The sequence below is a fragment of the Prionailurus bengalensis genome, chromosome A3 (genome assembly GCF_016509475.1).
Source record: "Prionailurus bengalensis isolate Pbe53 chromosome A3, Fcat_Pben_1.1_paternal_pri, whole genome shotgun sequence".
Taxonomy (NCBI): Eukaryota; Metazoa; Chordata; class Mammalia; order Carnivora; family Felidae; genus Prionailurus; species Prionailurus bengalensis.
Genome location: NC_057354.1, coordinates 90,657,889 through 90,678,800, shown reverse-complemented (window position 1 = coordinate 90,678,800; position 20,912 = coordinate 90,657,889). Strand labels below are relative to the sequence as shown.

The window sequence follows — 20,912 nt, the reverse complement described above, 5'->3', positions numbered from 1 at the left end:
TCACATGGCCTTTCCTGTTTGTGGTTGGGGAAAGGTGGAATCTTCCCACCTAAAAGATTTGGAGGCAGGTTCTATTTGTTAAAGAGAGAGGATCTGTTACTCATCTTCTCTACTCCTCATGCTATGAGGGTCGAGGAAGATATAAATTCTCAAAAAATCACCAACCAATCGGAGCTACCAGTGCGTCCATGCTAAGCTTACCAGTACGCAATACCCGGCTTGGATGCAAAGATGTAATCTTGTTCTGTATGTGAGGCTCATGTGAAGCAAACTCCGTGTATGGTGATTCAGTTTAATAGAAACTATAAATGGGAGTTATATGTTGTCTTTTTAAACAGTGTTTCTCAAGGTGTGGCCCCTGGATCAGCAGCTTCAGCATCAACTTGTTGGAAATGCAAACCTTTAGTCTACACGCCAGATCCACTGAATCAGTAACACTGGGTGGAGCCCAGAAATCTAGGTTTTAACCAGCCTTCCAGGTGACGGATACATGCTTAAGTTTGAGAACTACTGTGAACCACTTTCTTAAAGATTCTTTGTTTTATAGTTCTCCTAAATATTTTAAACATGATTCACTTTGAGCAAACGGACTTAACCATGGATTTTCAGGGGGATACAATTATGGCATGAATGGGGAGTACACATGCCATATTAAATTATTTGCCTTAAAATATTTAAAATAAAAATAATATATACCCATATTTAAAAAATCAAGTAACACATGTAAGAGATTATAATAAAAAGCAAGAAAAACTCCATTCCAGCTTCTTACACATTCCACTGTTCTACTTCCCAAAGATGATCACTTGGAATTCTTTTAGCTTTTTCTGTTGACTACGCCCGCTAATAATTATACATATGGTTTATATATATGTATCTCCTGCAATTTATCAGAGTTGGATAGTAGCCATCCACAGGTGAATATTTAATTATCTTATACCACACCCATCTCTTCTTCATTCTCTCAATGTACATATATCATCGTTTTTAGTTAATTAAAAAATCAGTGTTTATACTCCTATGACCATATACCATAATCACATTTTATTTCTTGCGGTTTTAATTTTTTCTTGGTGTTTCCAGTTGCCTTTCTTGGCATTTTCTGTCTTTGTCGCTGTCTTAAATTGTTCCAGATTCTCAAGGAGTGTATCAAAACTCTGGTATTTCATCTTTTCCTTGAGTGGCTCCTTCTGAAACCTCATTTTTAGCTCTTCTGAGGACTGACTGGGGCTGTGGCACAGCTGTCATTATTCTTCTGGTTGGACCCCTCTCCTGAATCCCATTGTCTTCCCCTTCTTGGTTCCTGGTGGTAACATACTTAAATAACTTCCCAGGAAGTTATGAGACTGAAGTAAAATGTTTTCTTTTTTTTTAATTTTTTTAGAGTTTTATTTATTTTTGAGACAGAGAGAGACAGAGCATGAATGGGGGAGGGGCAGAGAGAGAGGGAGACACAGAATCGGAAACGGGCTCCAGGCTCTGAGCTGTCAGCACAGAGCCCGACGCGGGGCTCAAACTCACGGATGGTGAGATCGTGACCTGAGCCGAAGTCGGCCGCTTAACCGACTGAGCCACCCAGGCGCCCCAAAGTAAAATGATTTCTTGCTGAAATCATTGCTGAGTCTGAAAATGTCTTCTACACTCTGTCTTGACTGGCTGAGCAGAGAATGCTAGGTTTGGAAACCATTCTCCCTCAGAATTTTGGATGCGTTGCTCCATCATCTTCAGTTATCCAAGTTGCTGATAAGAAATCTTCTGATGGTCTGATTTTTATTCATTTATAGGTGACCTGTTCCTGTTTCTTTTACTCTAGAAGTTTTTAGGATTTCTTTTTTCTTCACATTCATCTGGTGTTCTAAAATTTCATAATAACATATCAAGGTGTGATATTCTTTAGTCATTCTTTCTGCAAGGTTCTCAGTTGGCCCATTTTATTTGAGATTGTTATGATATAGTGTTGGGGATTTCTCTTATTTCTTTAAAAAAACTCATTTAATAGTTTTAAATAAAATATTTCAAACTTGTAAACATAAGACATTCACATATCACTGTCCAGAATTAACAGATGTTCACATTTTATCATATTTGCCTTATATCTCTCTATAGCTATCCAAAATATCAAAGATACAGCTAAAACATCAATATTAAACCTTACCTCTCCCCAGAAGTAACCGGAAGTTAGTGTGTCTCATTCCTCTGCATGATTTTATGCTTTTACTTACAGTGTAGCAATGAACAGTAAAATGTAAAACAATGTTTTTCAAGTTTTATATAAATAATGTCATTTTGTTTATATCTCTTTACAACTTCTTTTTAAAAAAATTCCTTGGGGCGCCTGGGTGGCGCAGTCGGTTAAGCGTCCGACTTCGGCCAGGTCACGATCTCGCGGTCCGTGAGTTCGAGCCCCGCGTCGGGCTCTGGGCTGATGGCTCAGAGCCTGGAGCCTGTTTCCGATTCTGTGACTCCCTCTCTCTCTGCCCCTCCCCCGTTCATGCTCTGTCTCTCTCTGTCCCAAAAATAAATAAACGTTGAAAAAAAAAATTCCTTATGTTTTTGAGATGTATGAATGTTAATACACAGGATCTAGTTAATTCATTTGATCTCCCCATAGTATTCCATTATGTATCAGTTAGGAAGGTCTTTAGCTAAAAGTAACATAAAATTTGGCTAGCAATTTAAATATACAAAGTAGATTTTTTTTTCATGTAATAGGAAGCCCAGAGATAAGTGGTCTGGAGCTCAGTGACATTATCAGGAAGGAAGATTTGCTCTAGCTTTCTGCTTTGGCCTCAGCCTGAGCCGTTGCTCTCATACCCATCACATCATTGGTGCAAGAGGGCTCCTTCATGTAGAAGTCCCATGTCTGAGGTCTATGCAGGAAAATGGGGGAGGTAATTGGCCAAATGTGCATTCCAGAGGTGTTTGTTACTTTTTATTAGGAAAATAAAAGCTTTTCTGCAAGCTCTACCCAGTGGACTTTCATTTAAATCTCACTCACTTGATAGGATTACATGACTACTCCTAAGATCAGTTACTGGTCAAAGGCCATATGATCACCATGAGTAATTTATATAGATCACAATTCATGCCTGGAGTTGGGGAAGGTGTCTACAGCAATGAAGAGCCCTGTGTCTCTACCTGAAAAAAAAAATAGGCAAGACAAGGAGAGGATGGATGTTAGAAAGTGTAGCAGACACTGTTATACAACCACTCAGTGCCCATTCTCTCTGTTCTCCTTACTAACAGAACCCAATCTTATATGCCCAGTAAATACTGTCCCAGAGTCTTTTGCCCTATGACCCAGGTGTGGTTTTGAGAAACAGAAAAGTAGAGTATTTAAACAGGAAGTGGTTTAACTGTTCCCCATATCAAGAAGCCCAAGTGTGGGCTGTCCAGTGCTATAGAATGGCTCAGCAAAGATATTAAGGATTCAAGATCCTTCTTCTCCTTGTATCCATAATTAGCATGTGGCCTTCATTCTCGTGATGACAAGATGGCTACTGCACTTCCAGGCATCATGTCTATGCTCCAGAAATAGAGGGAAATGGTTTGCCAGATAAAATAGTTTGCCCAAATATTATACTTACACTAAAAATTATTGACTGTGTATACAAAATTCATATTTAACTGGGAAAAACTCCATTTGTTAAATCTCACAACGCTCTCCAGGAAGGAAGAAGAAGGAAAAATGAAGGGGCTTTCTTCTGCAGAGGCTTCATCCAGGAAGGGAATCTTCCTAGGTTCTTTCTCCTAAATCTCTTTAGATAGAGATTGCTGAGGGGCATCTGGGGGAAGTGATGGTTTTTAGTCAGCTGCACTGCTGCCCTGAATAAAATCAGAGAAGAACCGGGGATGGACATCAGGCAAAAGGTTAGCAATGTCCTCTATGTCTTACAACCTCTCTTTACCCTGAAATCTCCTCATCTCTTCAAATAGTTACTTCCAATGTAGGTATTAAAAATATTTAACAACTCATATGGTATTGACACTGACCAATCAGAATGGATACATGACTACTAAGAATGAACACCAGCCACAAACAGCAAGCAGTATAATACTGCACATTGGTGGAATACCTATCATAGTTTTTGCTTAAATTAATATTCATTTTTATTATGACTGTATAAATATTCTGACATTTGAGTTACATAGTGTTTAGTGATTATTTTTCCTTTCATAACTCTTTATTCATTTTTTAAATGTTTATTTATTTTGAGAGAGAGAGGGAGGGAGGGGCAGAGAGAGAGAGGGAGAGAGAGAATCTCAGGTAGTCTCCACACTATCAATGTGTAGCCCAAGGCAGGGCTTGAACTCGTGAATGGTTCATGAGATCATGACCTGAGCCAAAATCAAGTCAGATGCTTAAGTGACTGAGCCACCCAGTCACCCCATTGACTTTTTTTCTTTTTTTTTAAAGTTTTATTTGCTTATTTTGAGAGAGGTGGAGGGCGGAGGGGGAGGGAGTGTGCACATGCATGCAGGGGAGGGGTAGAGAGAGGAGAGTGAGAATCCTAAGCAGTATTCCAGCTGTCAGTGTGGAGCCTGAGGCAGGCTTGAGTTTACAAACCATGAGATCATGACCTGAGCCGAAATCTAGAGTCCAATGCTTAACTGACTGAGCCACCCAATTGCCGCTTGACTCTTTATTCTTGATAGAATCTCGGTACCCTCTGAAAACAGTGAAACACACCCAGATGATTGTTCCAGGCTTTTCTTGCACAGCCTGTGCAGAGCCTGGTCTAAGATGAACCCATTGCTCTCTGGACTGCTACACAGCTTCTTCCTGGGGCCTCCTGTGCCCATCTTTTGTGGTGGATCCCATTTTCTATATGCCATACTCCTTTCCTAGGTGTTCCTCCATCTTGCTGGAGTTCTTCCTTCAATTGCTTCCTGAAAAGAAGTGCATAAGAAGTAAAATTTTAAGACATTTCTTGTCTAAACATGCCCCTTTTATACCTTCACATTGGATATTTTGGTTAGGACTGGAATACTACTAACAACTTTTTTCTCACTTTTGGAGGCATAACTCTATTGTCTAATAGCTTCCACCATGTCTGATGCCAGTTCTCATGTCTAATTCTTTGTAGGTGGCTTATTTTCTTCTTCCAGAAGGTTTTAAAGGTCTTCTTTTTATATGTGATATTCTTACACTTCACAGTGATGTGACTTGGAGTCGATTTTGTTTTAAATTCCTTTTTCTGGGCTCTCAGCAATTTCTTTCAGCCAGGAAATTCAAATCTCATGTCATTTCCTTGATAATTTCCCCTCTATTATTTTTTCTTACCTCTCTTTTGAGAACTTGATATTAGATACCTGGACTGACCCTCTGATTTCCTTGTCTTTTTCCTATTACTTAAAAAATTATTTGTATTTGTGTTCTATTATCTCACATATTTCTTTCACCTTTATGTTCCAACTCTTTTACTGAAAATTTTCTTCTAACGTATCTTTAATTTTGAAGAGTTCTTTCTTATTCTTTAAAAGTTCCAGGTTTTATAGCATTCTACTTTTCTTTTTGTCATGGACACAGTGTCTTTTCTAGTCTACTTGAAGATGTGAATTGTATGCTTTTTAAATACTTCTTTGGCTGTCTACTTTGCTCCTGTTTCCTTGGACTTCCTCTTTTTCTGTTTGTTTTGGTCTCTGTCATTCTGGTGATTCTTGGCTGGCCATCATTCTGGAGTGGAGCTACCAAGCAGCTGTTTGACAAGCTGGAATTATTGAATGATAAACCCAAGATGGTGAGCCCTCACCATTTGTTAGAGATCCCCAAAATGTCAGGATCTGTAAGTCCTCCAGTCTCCCACCTGGAGGGTGTAAGTTTCATTAGTGTTCTAGGAGCCAACTAGGCAGAGGACTGAGTGGCTAACTGCCTTTGCTTAAATCGTGTCCCCATGCCTCAATGCCCTTAGTTATCCAAAGGCCTTCAGGTTTAACCCCTCCATATTCTGGAATGGGGTAGGGGGTGGTGAGGGGGAGACATCTAGGAAACTCCTAGGAGAGAGAGATCTGAGTGTTTAATTGACTCCTTATGAAGATTTACAACCAACTCTCCTGCTTTTAGGCCTACCTTGTATCCTGGTCTTCAGATGTTTATACTGCCTCTGATTTCATTTTTTTCTACTTTTGAGAACCATTTTGTATCAGTTAGAGACTATCTAATTCTTGAAGGTTCAGATAAAACATTTTTTAAAAACTATCTGATCCTGGTATTTATTTTTCTTTTCACTATAGAGAAAATTTCAGACATAACAAAAATAGAAAAAAATGATGATCCTTTTGTACCTATCATCCAGCTTCAATAATTATTTATGGGATATGGGAAAGGCTGTCTGTAATGCCTTTCCCATAAACATTTCGGTTAATGGTTATTGGTTAATCAAGGTTTTCTAATTATTTTAAAGTCAATTTTGATCATTTCTATTATTTTTCTAGTAAAATATCCATTTATCAGCCTTGTGGCTAAGAGCTTATTTTTTTAAAGTTTATTTATTTTGAGAAAGAGAGAGGGAGCACACACATGAGCAGGGGAGGGGCAGAGAGTGAGAGAGAAAATCTCAAAAAGGCTCCTTGCTGTCAGCACAGAGCCCCCCATATGGGGCTTGAACTCATGAACTGTGAGTTCATGACTTGAGCCAAAATCAAGAGTTGGTCACTTAACCAACTGAGCCACCTAGGAATCCCATGGCTAAGAGATTTAATTCCAGAGAAAGATTGTCTGGGTTTGAATATCTGTTCCTCCGTTTCGGCAGTCAATTAAGCTCTCTGTGCCTCAGTTTTCTCATCTGTAAAATGGGAATAATAATGTTACTTATCTCCGGGGTGCCTGGGTGGCTCAGTTGTTCAAGTGTCTTGATTTCAAGTGACTCTTGATTTCAGCTCAGGTCATGATCTCATGGTTTGTGAGATCTAGCCCCACGTTGGGCTCTGCACTGACAGTGACCAGCCTGCTTGGGATTCTCTCTCTCTCTCAAAATAAATAAATAAACTTTAAAAAATAATGTTACTTATAAGATTGTTGAGAAGACTCAATGAAGTCATGCATGCAGTCATAAATGCAAAGCATTTAAAACAGTTCCTGACACACTGAAATGTTAATTATTATTATTATCAAAGTTAAAATGTATTGGCATAGTTTTTCGTGACATTCACTTTTAATTTTTAAATTCTGCACTATATTTTTAGTTATATCTCTTTTTCATTCCTAATATTGTTTACTTACAAATTTATCTTCATGATTACTTTTATATAATTTGCCTATTTTAATAGTCTTTTGAAATAATTGCCTTTGGACTTATTAGCCATCTCTAATCTTGTTTTCTATTTCATTATTTTTTTGGTTTTATATTTATATTTTTCTACTTTCTTTGGGTTTTCTCTTTATTTTCCCCTAGGTTCTTTAGTTGAATGCTTATCACATTTCTTTTCCTTGTTTTTTCCTCCCTGCCTCCATCACTCCTTTTTCTTTCTCTTCTCTCCTTCCTTCTTTGTTTCCTCTAAGTATGTTGCACCCCATAAGTTTTAATATTTAGTAGTTGTAATTGTGAGTTCTAAATATCTAATAATTTCCATTGTGGTTTCCTATTAAACCCATGATTATAAATTACTTTTAGTTTCCAAGCTTAGATGTGTATATATATGTATGTGTGTGTGTGTGTGTGTGTGTGTATATATATATACATATATATATATGTATATGTATATATTCTTACTGTAGAAGTATGATACAGATTCTTTGAAATTTACTAAGGCTTTCCCTGTGACCTAGCATATATGCTCTCTTTAAATGTTCCATTTGTACTTGAAAAAGAGGTGTGTTCTCTATTTGTTAGAGATAGATATTTGAGCTTTTTCAATTTGTTTATGAATGGACTTGACCATTTCTCCTTGAAATCCTACCTTTTTGTGTCATACATTTTGAGGCTGTGTTCATCTTTTACTTTATAGTTATGAAGGTGGAAGAAGAGAAGGCTGGGGTAGGGAAGCTGGACCCTACTAACTACAGGAGGAGATGTCAGGATCAGGAAGGTAAGGTCACCTTGAGAACTTGATGCAAATCCTAGGAGGTCTGACAATTTCTTTATCCTTATAACACCCCTCCAGCAGGGGAATCTAGAGAGCTGGTTCCTTTCCCTTACCCACCCACGGTGTCTTCTCTGGATCTAATGGGACCAGCCTTCACTGTGTCTTAAAGGGACCATATGGTCAGACCGAACACTGGAGACTGGCACTTTGTTTCTATGGATTAGGGCACAGCACCCCTGACACAAAATTAAACTTACCTAATTTTACAAGATGTACAAACCATACAAGATGCCAGTATTTCATAGATTCTAAAAATGGCAGCTCAGTTAAAACCAGTGCAAGAGGATGTTGAGTGGGGATATCTGTTGTTCTAAAATGCTGACTCAAAGACCCTTACTTCCTACACTCTACAGAAAAGCAACCACAGGGCTTATGAAGAGGCAACCAGACAGGCTACTGCCCCACCACTGTTCCAGCCCCACTTGGAGGGAAACGCTAATCTCACTGTCTAGCTGGATGCTTTGTTGAGCTTCAGAATGTGTAGAGCGATTCTGGGGCTGTAGATAGAGAAGAATGCAGCTGAAGAGTTCCTAGGAGAACTTGGCATTGTCCTGAGCCAAACTGCAAGGTGTTCACAGTCAGTGGAGAGGTTCTCCATTGTGAAGGAGGGAGCTTGGGGGAGGGCTAACTATTCTCCACAGTTCACCAGCTACACAGCCACACTCTGACGATTATGATAAGAGCCAGGAAGAAATGGGACAAGTTAGATCCAGGACAGAAAGTAAAATATCTTCCTGACAGCCATCTCCCCTGATTTCTTTAATAAGTATATTCTTCATGTGTATAGCCCTAACCATTTTCATAATCATTTTCCCATGTCATCCCATTCTATCTTCTCAAAAACCTTGCCCAGACACTAGAGAAAGGATTTTATTCCCACATTACAGGTGAGGATAATGAGTCCTAGAGAGGCAGATATCTATGGTCATAGAGCAAGTATAGAACAAGCCAGGGAGCACCCAGGGAAGCTGACTCTTGGGCAGAGGCCTTTCTGGTATACCAGCTGTTCCTGGTCTCAAGGGTGGAGAATAGGAACTCATCTTCTAAGCCCTTAGAGTAAAACTACTTACCTCTAAATTTTGGTGTTTATGGCTTACTCAAATTACAGATTGCTTAAGAAATGTAGAATAGAGCAAGAGAAATCACACCATGCTAGAGGGAGAAGAGAGAAGAAAGGAGGAGCACCATTCATTCTGATACTGATCCACTAGAAAGCAAGGCTATACTTCATAAAAATCTCCACCTCACATTCCTGGGTACAGCCAAGAAAGACTGGAGGTTCAGAAGAGTGAGCAGTGAAGTGAGCTGGGGCAGGAGTCGGGCTCTAAATAGATTTAGACACTGAAATCCAGTTAACCTCATTTTCCTGTGCCTAGGAATGACTCACAGAGTCTTTTCACCAGGGTAGACACTCAACATATCTCTAAAAGGCTTAGATATACTTCTCCAAGATTCAGCTTGATGTGGTTTCTATGTGATAGCTGCAGCCATTGAATACCCAAACCTTTGTATCTGCATTTCAGGAGTTTGAGCCAAGAGACAGGCCTCCCTTCCAAGGAAAATAAAATCAAGTTAATGCAAATCTTGATGTAAGAACACAAATTCTAATTTCCTATTCTGCAGTAGCTTTCAACTCTCAGTTGCCATCCTTGGGCTTCAAAAATATAGTAGTCCCCTTACCTGTGATTTCACTTTCTTCAGTTTCAGTTATCAGTAGTCAAGCATGGTCTGGAAGCAGATGATTCTCTTTCTGACACATCATCAGGTCAATAGTAGCTATATCACAATGCCTATGTCATTCATGTTACTTCATCTCATCATGTAAGCATTTTATAACCTCACATCATCACAAGAAGAAAGGTGAATACGTACAATAAGATATCTTGAGAGAGAGAGAGAGAGACCATATTCACAACACTTTAATTATAAAATTTTGTTACAATTATTCTATTCTATAATTTATTTGTTAATTTCTTACTGTGTCTAATTTATAAATTAAACTTTATCATAGGTATGTGTGTGTAGGAAAAAACATGGTATATATATAGAGTTCAGTGCTATCTGCAGTTTCAGGCATCCACTGGGGATCTTAGAACATATCCCCTGTGGATAAGGTGGAACCACTGTAATTATAATAATTTTTTTTTTTTTTGGCCAGCCTGCTCTTTGGAAAATTGTCACCAGGGAATTCCAGACTCAAACTTGTCCTAAACCAGTGGTTCTCGAACATTTTTGCTACAGTTCACATAGGAAGAGAAAAAGATCTTCCCACTCATTTACCCCACCCATTCTCATTTCTCTTCAAAAAGAAGAAAAAAGAGAACAAAGTGTAAAGGCCCAAAAGAGAAAAGTAGCTTTATAACTCGGGGAGGGGAGAGATGAATAAGTGAAGTACAGGGAATTTTTAGGATGGTGAAACTATGCTGTATGATACTGTAATGGTAGATGCCCATCATTATGCATTTGTCAAAACTCATAAAACTATATAACGCTAAGAGTGAACCTTATTGTAAACTATAGACTATAGTTAATCATAGTGTATCAATATTGGTTTATTAATTGTAACAAATGTACCACACTAATGTAAATTGTTCATAATAGGGGAATCTATTCATATCAATAAATGCCTACATTAAGAAAAAAGAAAGAGCCCAAGTAAACAACCTAACTTTATACCTTAAGGAACTAGAAAAAGAAAAACAAACTAAGCCCAAAGTTAGTGGAGGGAGGATATAACAAAGATCAGAACAGAAATAGGTAAAATAGAGACTAAAAAGACAATAGAAATGATCAATGAAACTAAGAACTGGTTTTTGAAATGATAAAATAATCAAATCTTTAACTAAACTTACTAAGGGAGGAAAAAAAGAGAAAACTCTAATAAATGAAATTAGAAATGAAAGAAAACACGTTACAACTGAAAACAGATATAAAAAATCAGAAGAGACTACTATGAACAATTATATGCCAATAATTTGGACAACTTAGAAGAAATAGATAAATCCCTAAAAATACAACTTACCAAAACTGAATAATGAAGAAACAGAAAACCTGAATAGACCAATTACTAGCAAGGAGTTTGAATCAGTAATCAAAAACCTCCCAACAAACAAAAATTCAGGAACAGATGGCTTCACTGGTGAATTGTGTCAAACATTTAAATAAGAATTAATACTAATCCTTCTCAAACTCTTCCAAAAAATAGAAGAGAGGAGAACACTCTTTTTTTACAATGTTTGAGAGAGAGAGAGAGAGAGAGAGAGAGAGAGAGCAGGGAAGGGGCAAAGAGAAAGGGAGACACAGAGCCTGAAATAGGCTCCAGGCTCTGAGCTGTCAGCACACAGCCTGATACAGGGCTCGAACCCATGAACCACAAGATCATGACCTGAGCTGATGTTGGATGCTTAACTGACTGAGCCACCCAGGCACCCCCAGAAGGGAACACTTTCAAATTCATTTTATGATGCTAGCATTACCCTAATACCAAAACTATGACACTATAAGAAAAGAAAATTACATGCCAATATCTCTGATGAACATAGGTGCAAAAATCCTCAATAAAATATTGGGAAACCAAATTCAACAATACATTAAAAGGATCCTACACCATGATCAAGTAGGATTTATTTCAGGAATACAAGGATGGTTCAACATCTACAGATCAATCAATGTGATATACCCCACTAACAAAATGAAGGATAAAAATCGTATGATTATCTCAATAGATGTAGAAAATATATTTAACAAAATCCAACATCCATTCATTATCAAAAATCTCAACAAACTGAGTATAGAGGGAATGTACCTCAACATAACAAAGTCCATATATGACAAGCCTACAGCTATCATACTCAACAATGAAAAGCTGAAAGCTTTTCCTCTAAGATCAGGGACAAGGTCAAGATGCCCACTCTTGCACTTTTATTCAATATTGTACTGGAAGTCTTAGCCAGAGCAATTAGTCAAGAAAAAGAAATAAAAGGCATTCAAATCAGAAAGGAATAAGTAAAACCATCTCTACTTGCAGATGACATGATATTATATATGGAAAACCCAAAAGACTCCACCAAAAAACTGTTAGAACTAAAAAACAATTTCAGTAAATTTGCAGGATACAAAACCAATATACAAAAATAAATACATATATATTTCTATATATGAATAATGAACTATCAAAAAGAGAAATTAAGAAAACAATTCTATTTACATTTGCAACAAAAAGAATAAAATACATAGGAATAAATAAACTTAACAAGGGAGGGAAAAGACTTGTACACTGAAAATTTTAATACCTTGGTCAAAGAAATTGAAGAAGACACAAATAAATGGAAAGATATTCCATGCTCATGGATTGTACAAATTAATATTGTTAAAGTGTCTGTGTTACCCAAAGCAGTCTACAGATTCAATGCAATCCCTATCAAAATTCCAATGGTATTTTACACAGAAATAGAATAAATAGTTCTTAAATTTGTATGGAACCATGAAAGACCCTGAATAGCCAATAGTGACCTTGCAAAAGAACAAAGCTGGAGGCGTCACGCTTCCTGATTCAAAAGATATTACAAAGCTATAGTAATCAAGACAGTATAGTATTGGCATAAAAGCAGACACATAGATCAATGGAAAAGAATAGAAAACCCAGATATACACACACACACTCGTAAGTTCAATTAATTTATGACAAAGGAGCCCAGAATATACAATGGGGAAAGGATAGTCTTTCTGATGAGAAAACAGGACAGCCACATGCATAAGAATAAGACTGGATCTGGACGCCTGGGTGGCTCAGTCGGTTAAGTGTCCGACTCTTGATTTTGGCTCAGGTCATGATCTCACAGTTCGTGAGTTTGAGCCCCACATCAGGCTCTGTGCTGATGGTGTGGAGCCTGCTTCGGATTCTCTCTCTCCCTCTCTCTTTTTCTCTGCCCCTCTCCTGCTCACGTGTTCTCTCTCTCTCTCTCTCTCTCTCTCTCTCTCTCTCAATAAATAAATAAATAAAGCTTTAAAAAAAAGAATAAAACTGGATCTCTATTTTACATCACACACACACACACACACACACACACACACACACACCTTAAAATGGATAAAAGACTGATGTAAGACCTGAAACCATAGAACTCCTAGAAGAACACATAGGGGGTTAGCGTTTTGGCATCAGTCTTGGCAGTGACAGAGAAAGACAAATACTATACGATCTCATTCCTATGTGAGAACCAAACTCATAGAAACAGAGAACAGATTAGTGGTTGCCAGAGGCAGGAGTTTGGGAGGGGACAAAATGGGTGAAAGTAGTCAAAGGTACAAACTTCCACCATAGGATAAACAAGTTCTGGAGATGGAATGTACAGCATGGTAACTATAGTTAGCAATCTGTTTGTATATTTAGAAGTTGCCAAGAGAGTGATTCTAAAATCTCTCATCAGAAGAAAAAGAATGAAACTATATAAGATGATGGATGTTAACTAGACTTATTGTGGTAGTAATTTTGTAATATATACACGTACCAAATCAGTATATTGTACACTTTACACTTGAACAGTGTTATAGGTCAATTATACCTCCATAAAAAAATAATAGGGGAAACTGTTGTGGAGTGGGGGTAGGGCAGAGATAAGATGGAAGTCTAAGTACTTATGTATTATCTGCTCAATTATTCTGTAACTATACAACTACATCTATTGATTATTTTAAAAGCTGTTGACCAATTCAACAACACTGATGAAAAACTGATAACAGAATATCCATCCTGAGAGCTGAGAGAATTCCAACTGCTCTTGTGTGAACAGACCTAGTGGGGGCTTTACACAGCAAACAGCCTTCTTAGTGGAATTCCAAATTAAAGTTCTTGGTAATTCTAGTTTTTGAAAATTCTGGTATATAAAACCAGCTTTGAGAAATCCATAATAACTCACTTTTCTGATAAGCAGTTTATGTAGTTTTTGGTTATTAGTAATAAATGGTCCTTGATGGAAATATATACAGCTTTCCCAAAGAGGGGATCGGTATTTTGGACTAAATCTGTGGCTCACTGAGGGACTGTCTCCTGGGCCATGTGTCATAAGGCCTATGTGGTTACTGCCATTCTGGACAAGCAAGAACAGAGTGATGGGAGTTCTGCTCATTCTAACAAGAATTCCAACTAGAGCACCAAGGGTCTTGTTTCCAGCAACTGCTGAGTTGTTCAGAAATGGGATTCTGTCAAACCCAAGACTCAGGGCAGGGGCCCTGTCCAGGAATCCCATGTCTTCCATTTTGCTTTGGTGGCCCTAGCTCTTTGTAACTAGAGGCTGTTAAAGGGAAATGCCCATTTTCAGTAACTCTTGCCTCCCGTGTCTTTTGTGCTTTGCCCACAGACTGCCGTTCCATCCACATTGGGCTTTCGGTCCCCAGTTACCCTCAAAGGAAAAGAGATCAGCAAGGACGTCTTTCAGGACTGCAGAAGGTCTGCTGGGGCCTGCAGCCAGACAAGCCACAGCAGGAACTGACTGGCACGGGGAGCAGGGGAAGCAGCCGGGATGGCAATGTGGATCGTGTCAGCAGGACCCGTGAGTTCTTGAGGGGCATGTTCAGGGGAGCCATCTGGTGAGTGCAGCGGCTTGGGTGGTGGGATGGATAAAGTCGGAAGATTCTCTGCAGACTAATGATGCCCCAAGGCTGTTAGCACCTGCTGCCCTGCTGCCACTGCAGACCAACCTCCCTGCTCAGAGGCACCTTTAGTCAGGCTGAGCTCCATCTCTCTCTGGTGACTCTGAGACTTCTGCTCTGATCCCCCCCAAGTTGGTTTCATGGGTTAATTCTCAGAATCATTTTCCTCAATTCCAAATTCCTGGAGGCCACACAGCCATGGCATGACTAACCTAACCACAAACATGACTGTTTGGCATGAAGCACTGTGCTCAGTAAACTGAATTACCTCTTCCCTTTCCTCACCTGAGCTTGATGGAATGGTCGAGAATTGTCTAGGCACCTGAGCGGTAGCTTGCAGACCCCTGGGAAGCTCTCTCCCAGGTCAGCAAATCCCCTGAGGCCTTCCTCTGCTGCTGCAGAAATCAGCTCTGGACTGATTAAAAATCAGTATTTTTGGGGCGCCTGGGTGGCTCAGTCGGTTAGGCGTCCAACTTCAGCTCAGGTCACGATCTCACGGTCCGTGAGTTCTAGCCCCGCGTCGGGCTCTGGGCTGATGGCTCAGAGCCTGGAGCCTGCTTCTGATTCTGTGTCTCCCTCTCTCTCTGCCCCTCCCCCATTCATGCTCTGTCTCTCTCTGTCCCAAAAATAAATAAACGTTAAAAAAATTTTTTTTTTAATAAAAATAAAAATAAAAATCAGTATTTTGTTCCTCCCCATGGAAAGAAAAATATCAATCTTAAGAGGAGTGAAGAGTCTGGAATCCTTAGAGCACAGCTGTGATGTTTTATTCTTTTGAGACTTTACTGTTTCTAGGGCCATGATTTCACCCCAACGTATCCTAAATCTGCCCAACAAATAGCATCTCATTGGGCTCTATTATATATTTCCACTGTCTTGAGCAAGGCAAAATGAGTTATTTTACTATCTAAACCTTCAAAGGAATGTCAGAGGCAGTAATAGTGTTTCAGCGTCCCTGTAGGAAAAGATCTGACATTCATGCTCCCAAAGGCCAACTGAGCCACCCCCAACCTTGCAGCTGCCCTGAACAACTGCTCTCATTGCACCAAGTCTACTAAGGCCCATGGCTTTTCCAGATTAAATGTGTCTATGTGGCAGATGGGTTAATGGAAGTCCTTTGGGGCTGTCTAGCATAAGAGATGAGCTCTGATTAAAACATGCATGTGCACACATACACACAATACACATGCACGTGCGTGTGCACATGTATCTGCCCAGAGGGTAGGAACATCAGGGACCCAGAGGAGAGCAAGCCTGTTGGGAAGATCTCCCACTCCCCATGTTGGATCTAGATGGGGCATTCTCCTCTAACCCTACCACCTTCCCCACGTTTAGGGATGAGGTTCCCCTTTGAAAATCAAATTTTCTGGGTCTCTCCTGAGTTATGGAAGAAATATATAACATGGTAGGTTATTGTGGTGGGTAAGTAAGTGTGGTAGGCATTTAATATATATTAGTTTAGTTAATACACATTAACCCAATTTAAGAGCAAGGAACCCAAGTCTTTTTCCTCTACTAGTGGATATTGGTTTGGTTTTGCTGTCCTCACTGGTACCAAGAACTTCTGAAATCCTTCTGGTGGGAGGGGTGTGAAAAGTTATTCTTATACTTACCTGATACAAGTTCTTATACTTGCCTGATATTAAATAACTTTGGGGCCACTAAAAGATCAAAACCACCCCAGATGATCAGGAAAGGAGAGCTAGGCTGTTTTCCAGTGAGGCATTTGAGCCTTATATTGTTCCAAAACCTTAGGACCAAGGACATATTTCATTTGGTCTCCTATTCTCATTTCCAGTGAGGAAGGAACAAGGGTTGGGACAGGACACATATTTGTCTCTAAAGCATCTTCTCCATGAACACTTCATGAGACAGTTTTTCCAACATAGGTGCAAAGACAGTTGGGGTTCTTTTAGAGTTTGCAGCTTTAAAATGGGCTAGCGTCCTTGCCTTTGTGTACTTACAAATTTGTGCCTTGGAAGGATACATCTTGGAAAGAGGTGGGGGAAAGGAAGAAGGAAAAAGAAAGAAAGATGATCATTCTAGCCCTTAAATGCCCCATTTGGGGTGGGGAGCAGGTAGGAAAGCAAGTTAAAATTTATTTCCCAAAGGAAGTCTGGGGCACCTGGCTGGCTCAGTCAGTAGAGGAATGCTTGATCTTGGGGTTGTGAGTTCAAGCCCCATATTGGGTGGCACAGAGATTACTTAAAAAAAAAAAAACAACAACAACGGGCACCTGGGTGGTTCAGTCGGTTGAGTGTCCAACTTTGGCTCAGGTCATGATCTCACAGCTGTGAGTTTGAGCCCCGCATCAGGCTCTGTGCTGATAGCTCAGAGCCTGGAGCCTGCTCCAAATTCTGTGTCTCCCTCTCTCTCTTCTCCTCCCCCACTCATGCTCTCTCTCTCTCTCTCTCTCTCTCTCTCTCTCTCTCTCTCTCTCTCTCTCTCAAAAATAAATAAACATTAAAAAAAAACTCCTCCCCAAAGAAGCCTATGTTTTCTCTCTCTTCTTGTCCTTTGGCACCTTAAAACCTGGATCTCCTAGAATTATCAACATATGCAGCATTCCCTCCCCAGCCATGAGAGCTATTCTAAAAACAAACAAAAAAATCCTATTAGAAGAGAATCCTTAGTTATTGGCATTAGGACCTTGAGGGGAAATTAGGACTGAGCAAGTTTGCAAGTGAACCAGTGAAAGTCTTAATAAATGGAAAGTGTCACCTTTTGGGATGAGCACTGGGCGTTGTATGGAAACCAATTTGACAATAAACTTCATATATTGAAAAAAAAATAAATCCAAGTTAATAAATAAATAAATAAATAAATAAATAAATAAATAAATGGAAAGCGTTCATAAACTATACATTAACCAGATTTACCCTATTCTTTGAGAATTAGCTAAAGTGGAATCTAGCCTCCCTGGCCTCATCCAGGGGAAGGTCCATGTCTTTCCCCAAATTTCTGTGCCTTCCCAGGGCTGCCAGTCTCACTGTCTGGCTCCAAGTCCCTCCATAGTGGGCTCATCTCACTATGTTTCACTGCCTATACCTGTACTCTGCCTTCACCTCTAGGCCTTCTCAGGCATGGAGTTCAGACCTTATTTGGTTTTCCCCAAATTGGTTATGCATGGCATATATGTGAGTAGAAGGCTTTGCTGAAGGTTCAGAACCAAGTTTAACATTGCAGAGATACATACTAGATATCTGTGTTCCTCTGGTGACTGGAAGTTTTCCAGTGCACATTTTTCTGTGCAGTTCCAGCCTCCTATCACATATTTTGGGGGCTCCTGCCCACCCTTGTCCCCTCCTGAGTCCCCTCATATGTTCTTGCTTTCAGTGTTGAGCCCCGTCCTCACATACATGCTCAGTCCCCTCCTTTTTAGTTACGTCAATTTTTCTTCCTGCCCCTCCTTGGCTCAGGGCCCATTTTTGCACAGCCGAGGCCACATAATGGGTTGAACTAAACACAATGACCATCTCCTCTAAGTCTAGCCCTTCAACATCCTTGAAAACCTGAAGGAGGCTTTGACATTTCCTTCTCCCCCTACTCCCACCCAGGGTCCTCTGCAGGCCATGTCAAGACTGTGTGTGTGAATCAGGCCCCCACACCCCTGTTGGCTTAGACAGGAGAAGCAGTAACTGTCTAATTTGATTTTAAATAACAGTTTCCTCACTTTACTGCATTTATAGTCACCAAAACAAAACAATAAAAGCCATATGCTAATTGAAGACTACTGGGGACATTTCATATACCTTACATTATAAATCATGGATATGGTACAATCAATTGCCCTTTACTATTTTGGCTCCCCTTAAATGTCAGAATCTCTTCCTCTGGGGCTCCAGTGAGATAAGTGTCATTGCTCTCTTTTCTCTGCAGCATATTGAGGATGACGCCCTTCCTGGGGAAGGCGGAGGGATCTCTTATTTGGATTTGGTTGAATCTCCCCCTTGCCCAACACACCGAGATCTGCCAAGCCTTGGTTCCACCCACTAGCATGTAGGGGAGCCAGCAGTGCCCTCCCTGGCCAGGCTCTGCCAGTCCTCTGACACAGCTCTTCACTTGGCCAGGGCCAGGGCCAAGGTTTCTTTTCCTTGGCCTTCCTTCTTTTCTTGCCTTTGGCCTGCTCTGCCATTGCTTTACTCCCCTCTTTTACTGATTCCTGTTCTTTCTTATTCTAACTCTTCTTACTACAGTGACCCAACATTCTTTATAACTTTTACACTTGGAGTTTTTAAGAAGGTACAAAGAAGAAAATCTCCAACCCTAGAATTCCCTATAAGGGGCACTCATCGTTAAGAAGGTAATTTGATCATATGTATTAGAAATCTACTTGAGCTGGCTTAGGCAAGGAGGCAGTGTGTGTGTGTGTGTGTGTGTGTGTGTGTGTGTGTGTACGCACACGTGTTATTACAAAACCAAAGAAGTTTTTCGCAGTCCCAAAGCAGAATAAACAGCCAGGCTCAATGGGTAGACATAGCACCTCTCAGTCCCCTCTCTGGGACTGATGGCCCCTGCCCCTGCTTCTCCTGTGGGTCTGCTCCATTCCCTTCTCTCTGTAGCCCTTTCTGCATCTCTGTGCCCTTTTATCTTAGTTTACGTGCTCTCTTTTCCAGAGACCATCAGGAAAGGCCCCAGCTGTCTTAGAGACCCAATTCAACATTTCCAGGCTTGGCTCAGATGTCCAATGATTAACTGTAGCCAAGGGGCACAGGTCATACATTCCATAAACACAGCTGCCAGAGGACATCCTTTTGGGTATGGACTGGGCTGACATCCCTAACACTACCATGATAAGAGGAATCCCTATAAACGCTAAAGGGGCAGATTCGCTTCCTCTTCTTAGAGAACACATTTGGAGTTTGAGGACAGCTTCCTAGAAAAAGAATTTTGCTGTCTATGAAGTTAGGATTGGGGGGCTTTTACATCACCTCTCAAGACCCACCTCACACAATTGCAGGAATGACTTTAGAACCCTAGATCAGTCTCCCAGTCCCCAATATTCAGTTGCCTTGAGCTACCCAAAGTCTCCACCCAGCTCCACCCCTAACAGCATTTCCTTGTCCTTGGCTCCTTTCTTGCCAAGCCTAATCCCAGATGATACGCTCATGAGTGCTAATTAGTGAATTCATTCACCCAGCAAATATTTATTGAGTGCCCATGCTGTGTGAGCCCTGTACTGGGGACCAGCAGCATGATGCAAGCAAGGTAGACTCCGATCTTGCAAAGTTGGCCATCTAGAGATTCATGTGGAACTCAAGACAGAGGGAGAGAACCTCTGAAAGGGCTCATCCAGGGCCCCAGCCCCAGGATCAAATCCTCATCCTGACTTTCTGACTGCCTAATTGCCTTCCGGGTCTTCACTGGTTGTTGAAGACTGACTTGTTTGTAGTATACTAGATCATTTTGTGCTTTACTCATCCAATAACTGGACAGTCCCCACCCAGTAAAAGCACAATTCTGCTTGCTTCTTTTAGTGTGCTTCCTGAAGCTTGTTCCTGCTGGGTTATGTTTCTCCCAGCAACTGCTGGGGGAGTCATATCGTGGGCCGTCGCTATGTGACTCTCCCTGTGTGCTATCAACCACAGGGGCTATTACCTGTGGCATTTCTCATTATGTGGATTAACTTCTGATGTGCTGCACGCACGTGGGGCCCACAGTGCATTAGAGCCACCCTGATCCAGGAGCCCAGCGTGTGGTGGGCTAAACCTTCTGTGAGCAGGAGGGAGGGGCAGAGAGAGTGGAAGGCCCTCGGGGTGGAGGGCAGGGAGGCAGCATGGGAGCAGCATGAGCATTTAGAGGCTGAAAAGGATTGAGCCCTTGGAATGTTTAAAAGGGCCAGGCTGATGACTGGTAACAAGGGGGAAATGTGTCAGACCTGCTGGCAACAACAACAATAGCAATATCATTTATTGGGTGACTGGTGTATACCAAGCACTGTGCCAACCACATCACACGTATTATCTTCCTGAATGGCTATCACAATCTAGTGAGGTAGGCTTGATTATTCCCACTTAATAGATGGGGAAACTAAGGCTCAGAGAACTTAAATGCTTTGCCAAAATTCTACTGCTAGTAATCAGCAGAGTCAGGTGTTAAACCCAGGTCTGGGCTCTTAAAGCACCACATGGATAAAGAGAGTCTTCTGGCATCCTTGACAATCTCTCTTTGGGTGC

The 20,912-nt window shown here is 40.5% G+C and overlaps 1 protein-coding gene across 3 annotated transcripts in view; it reads left to right on the top strand.

Annotated features, from left to right (window-relative positions):
* SLC4A5 (solute carrier family 4 member 5) overlaps positions 1–20,912 on the top strand; it is a 110,155-nt gene that overhangs the window by 16,048 nt on the left and 73,195 nt on the right. For all 3 annotated transcript variants that reach the window (XM_043603726.1, XM_043603723.1, XM_043603724.1), the window contains 2 exons: positions 7,948–8,028; positions 14,445–14,636. In XM_043603726.1, coding sequence (XP_043459661.1) covers positions 7,948–8,028; positions 14,445–14,636 — 273 coding nt within the window. The remainder of the gene's footprint in view (positions 1–7,947; positions 8,029–14,444; positions 14,637–20,912) is intronic.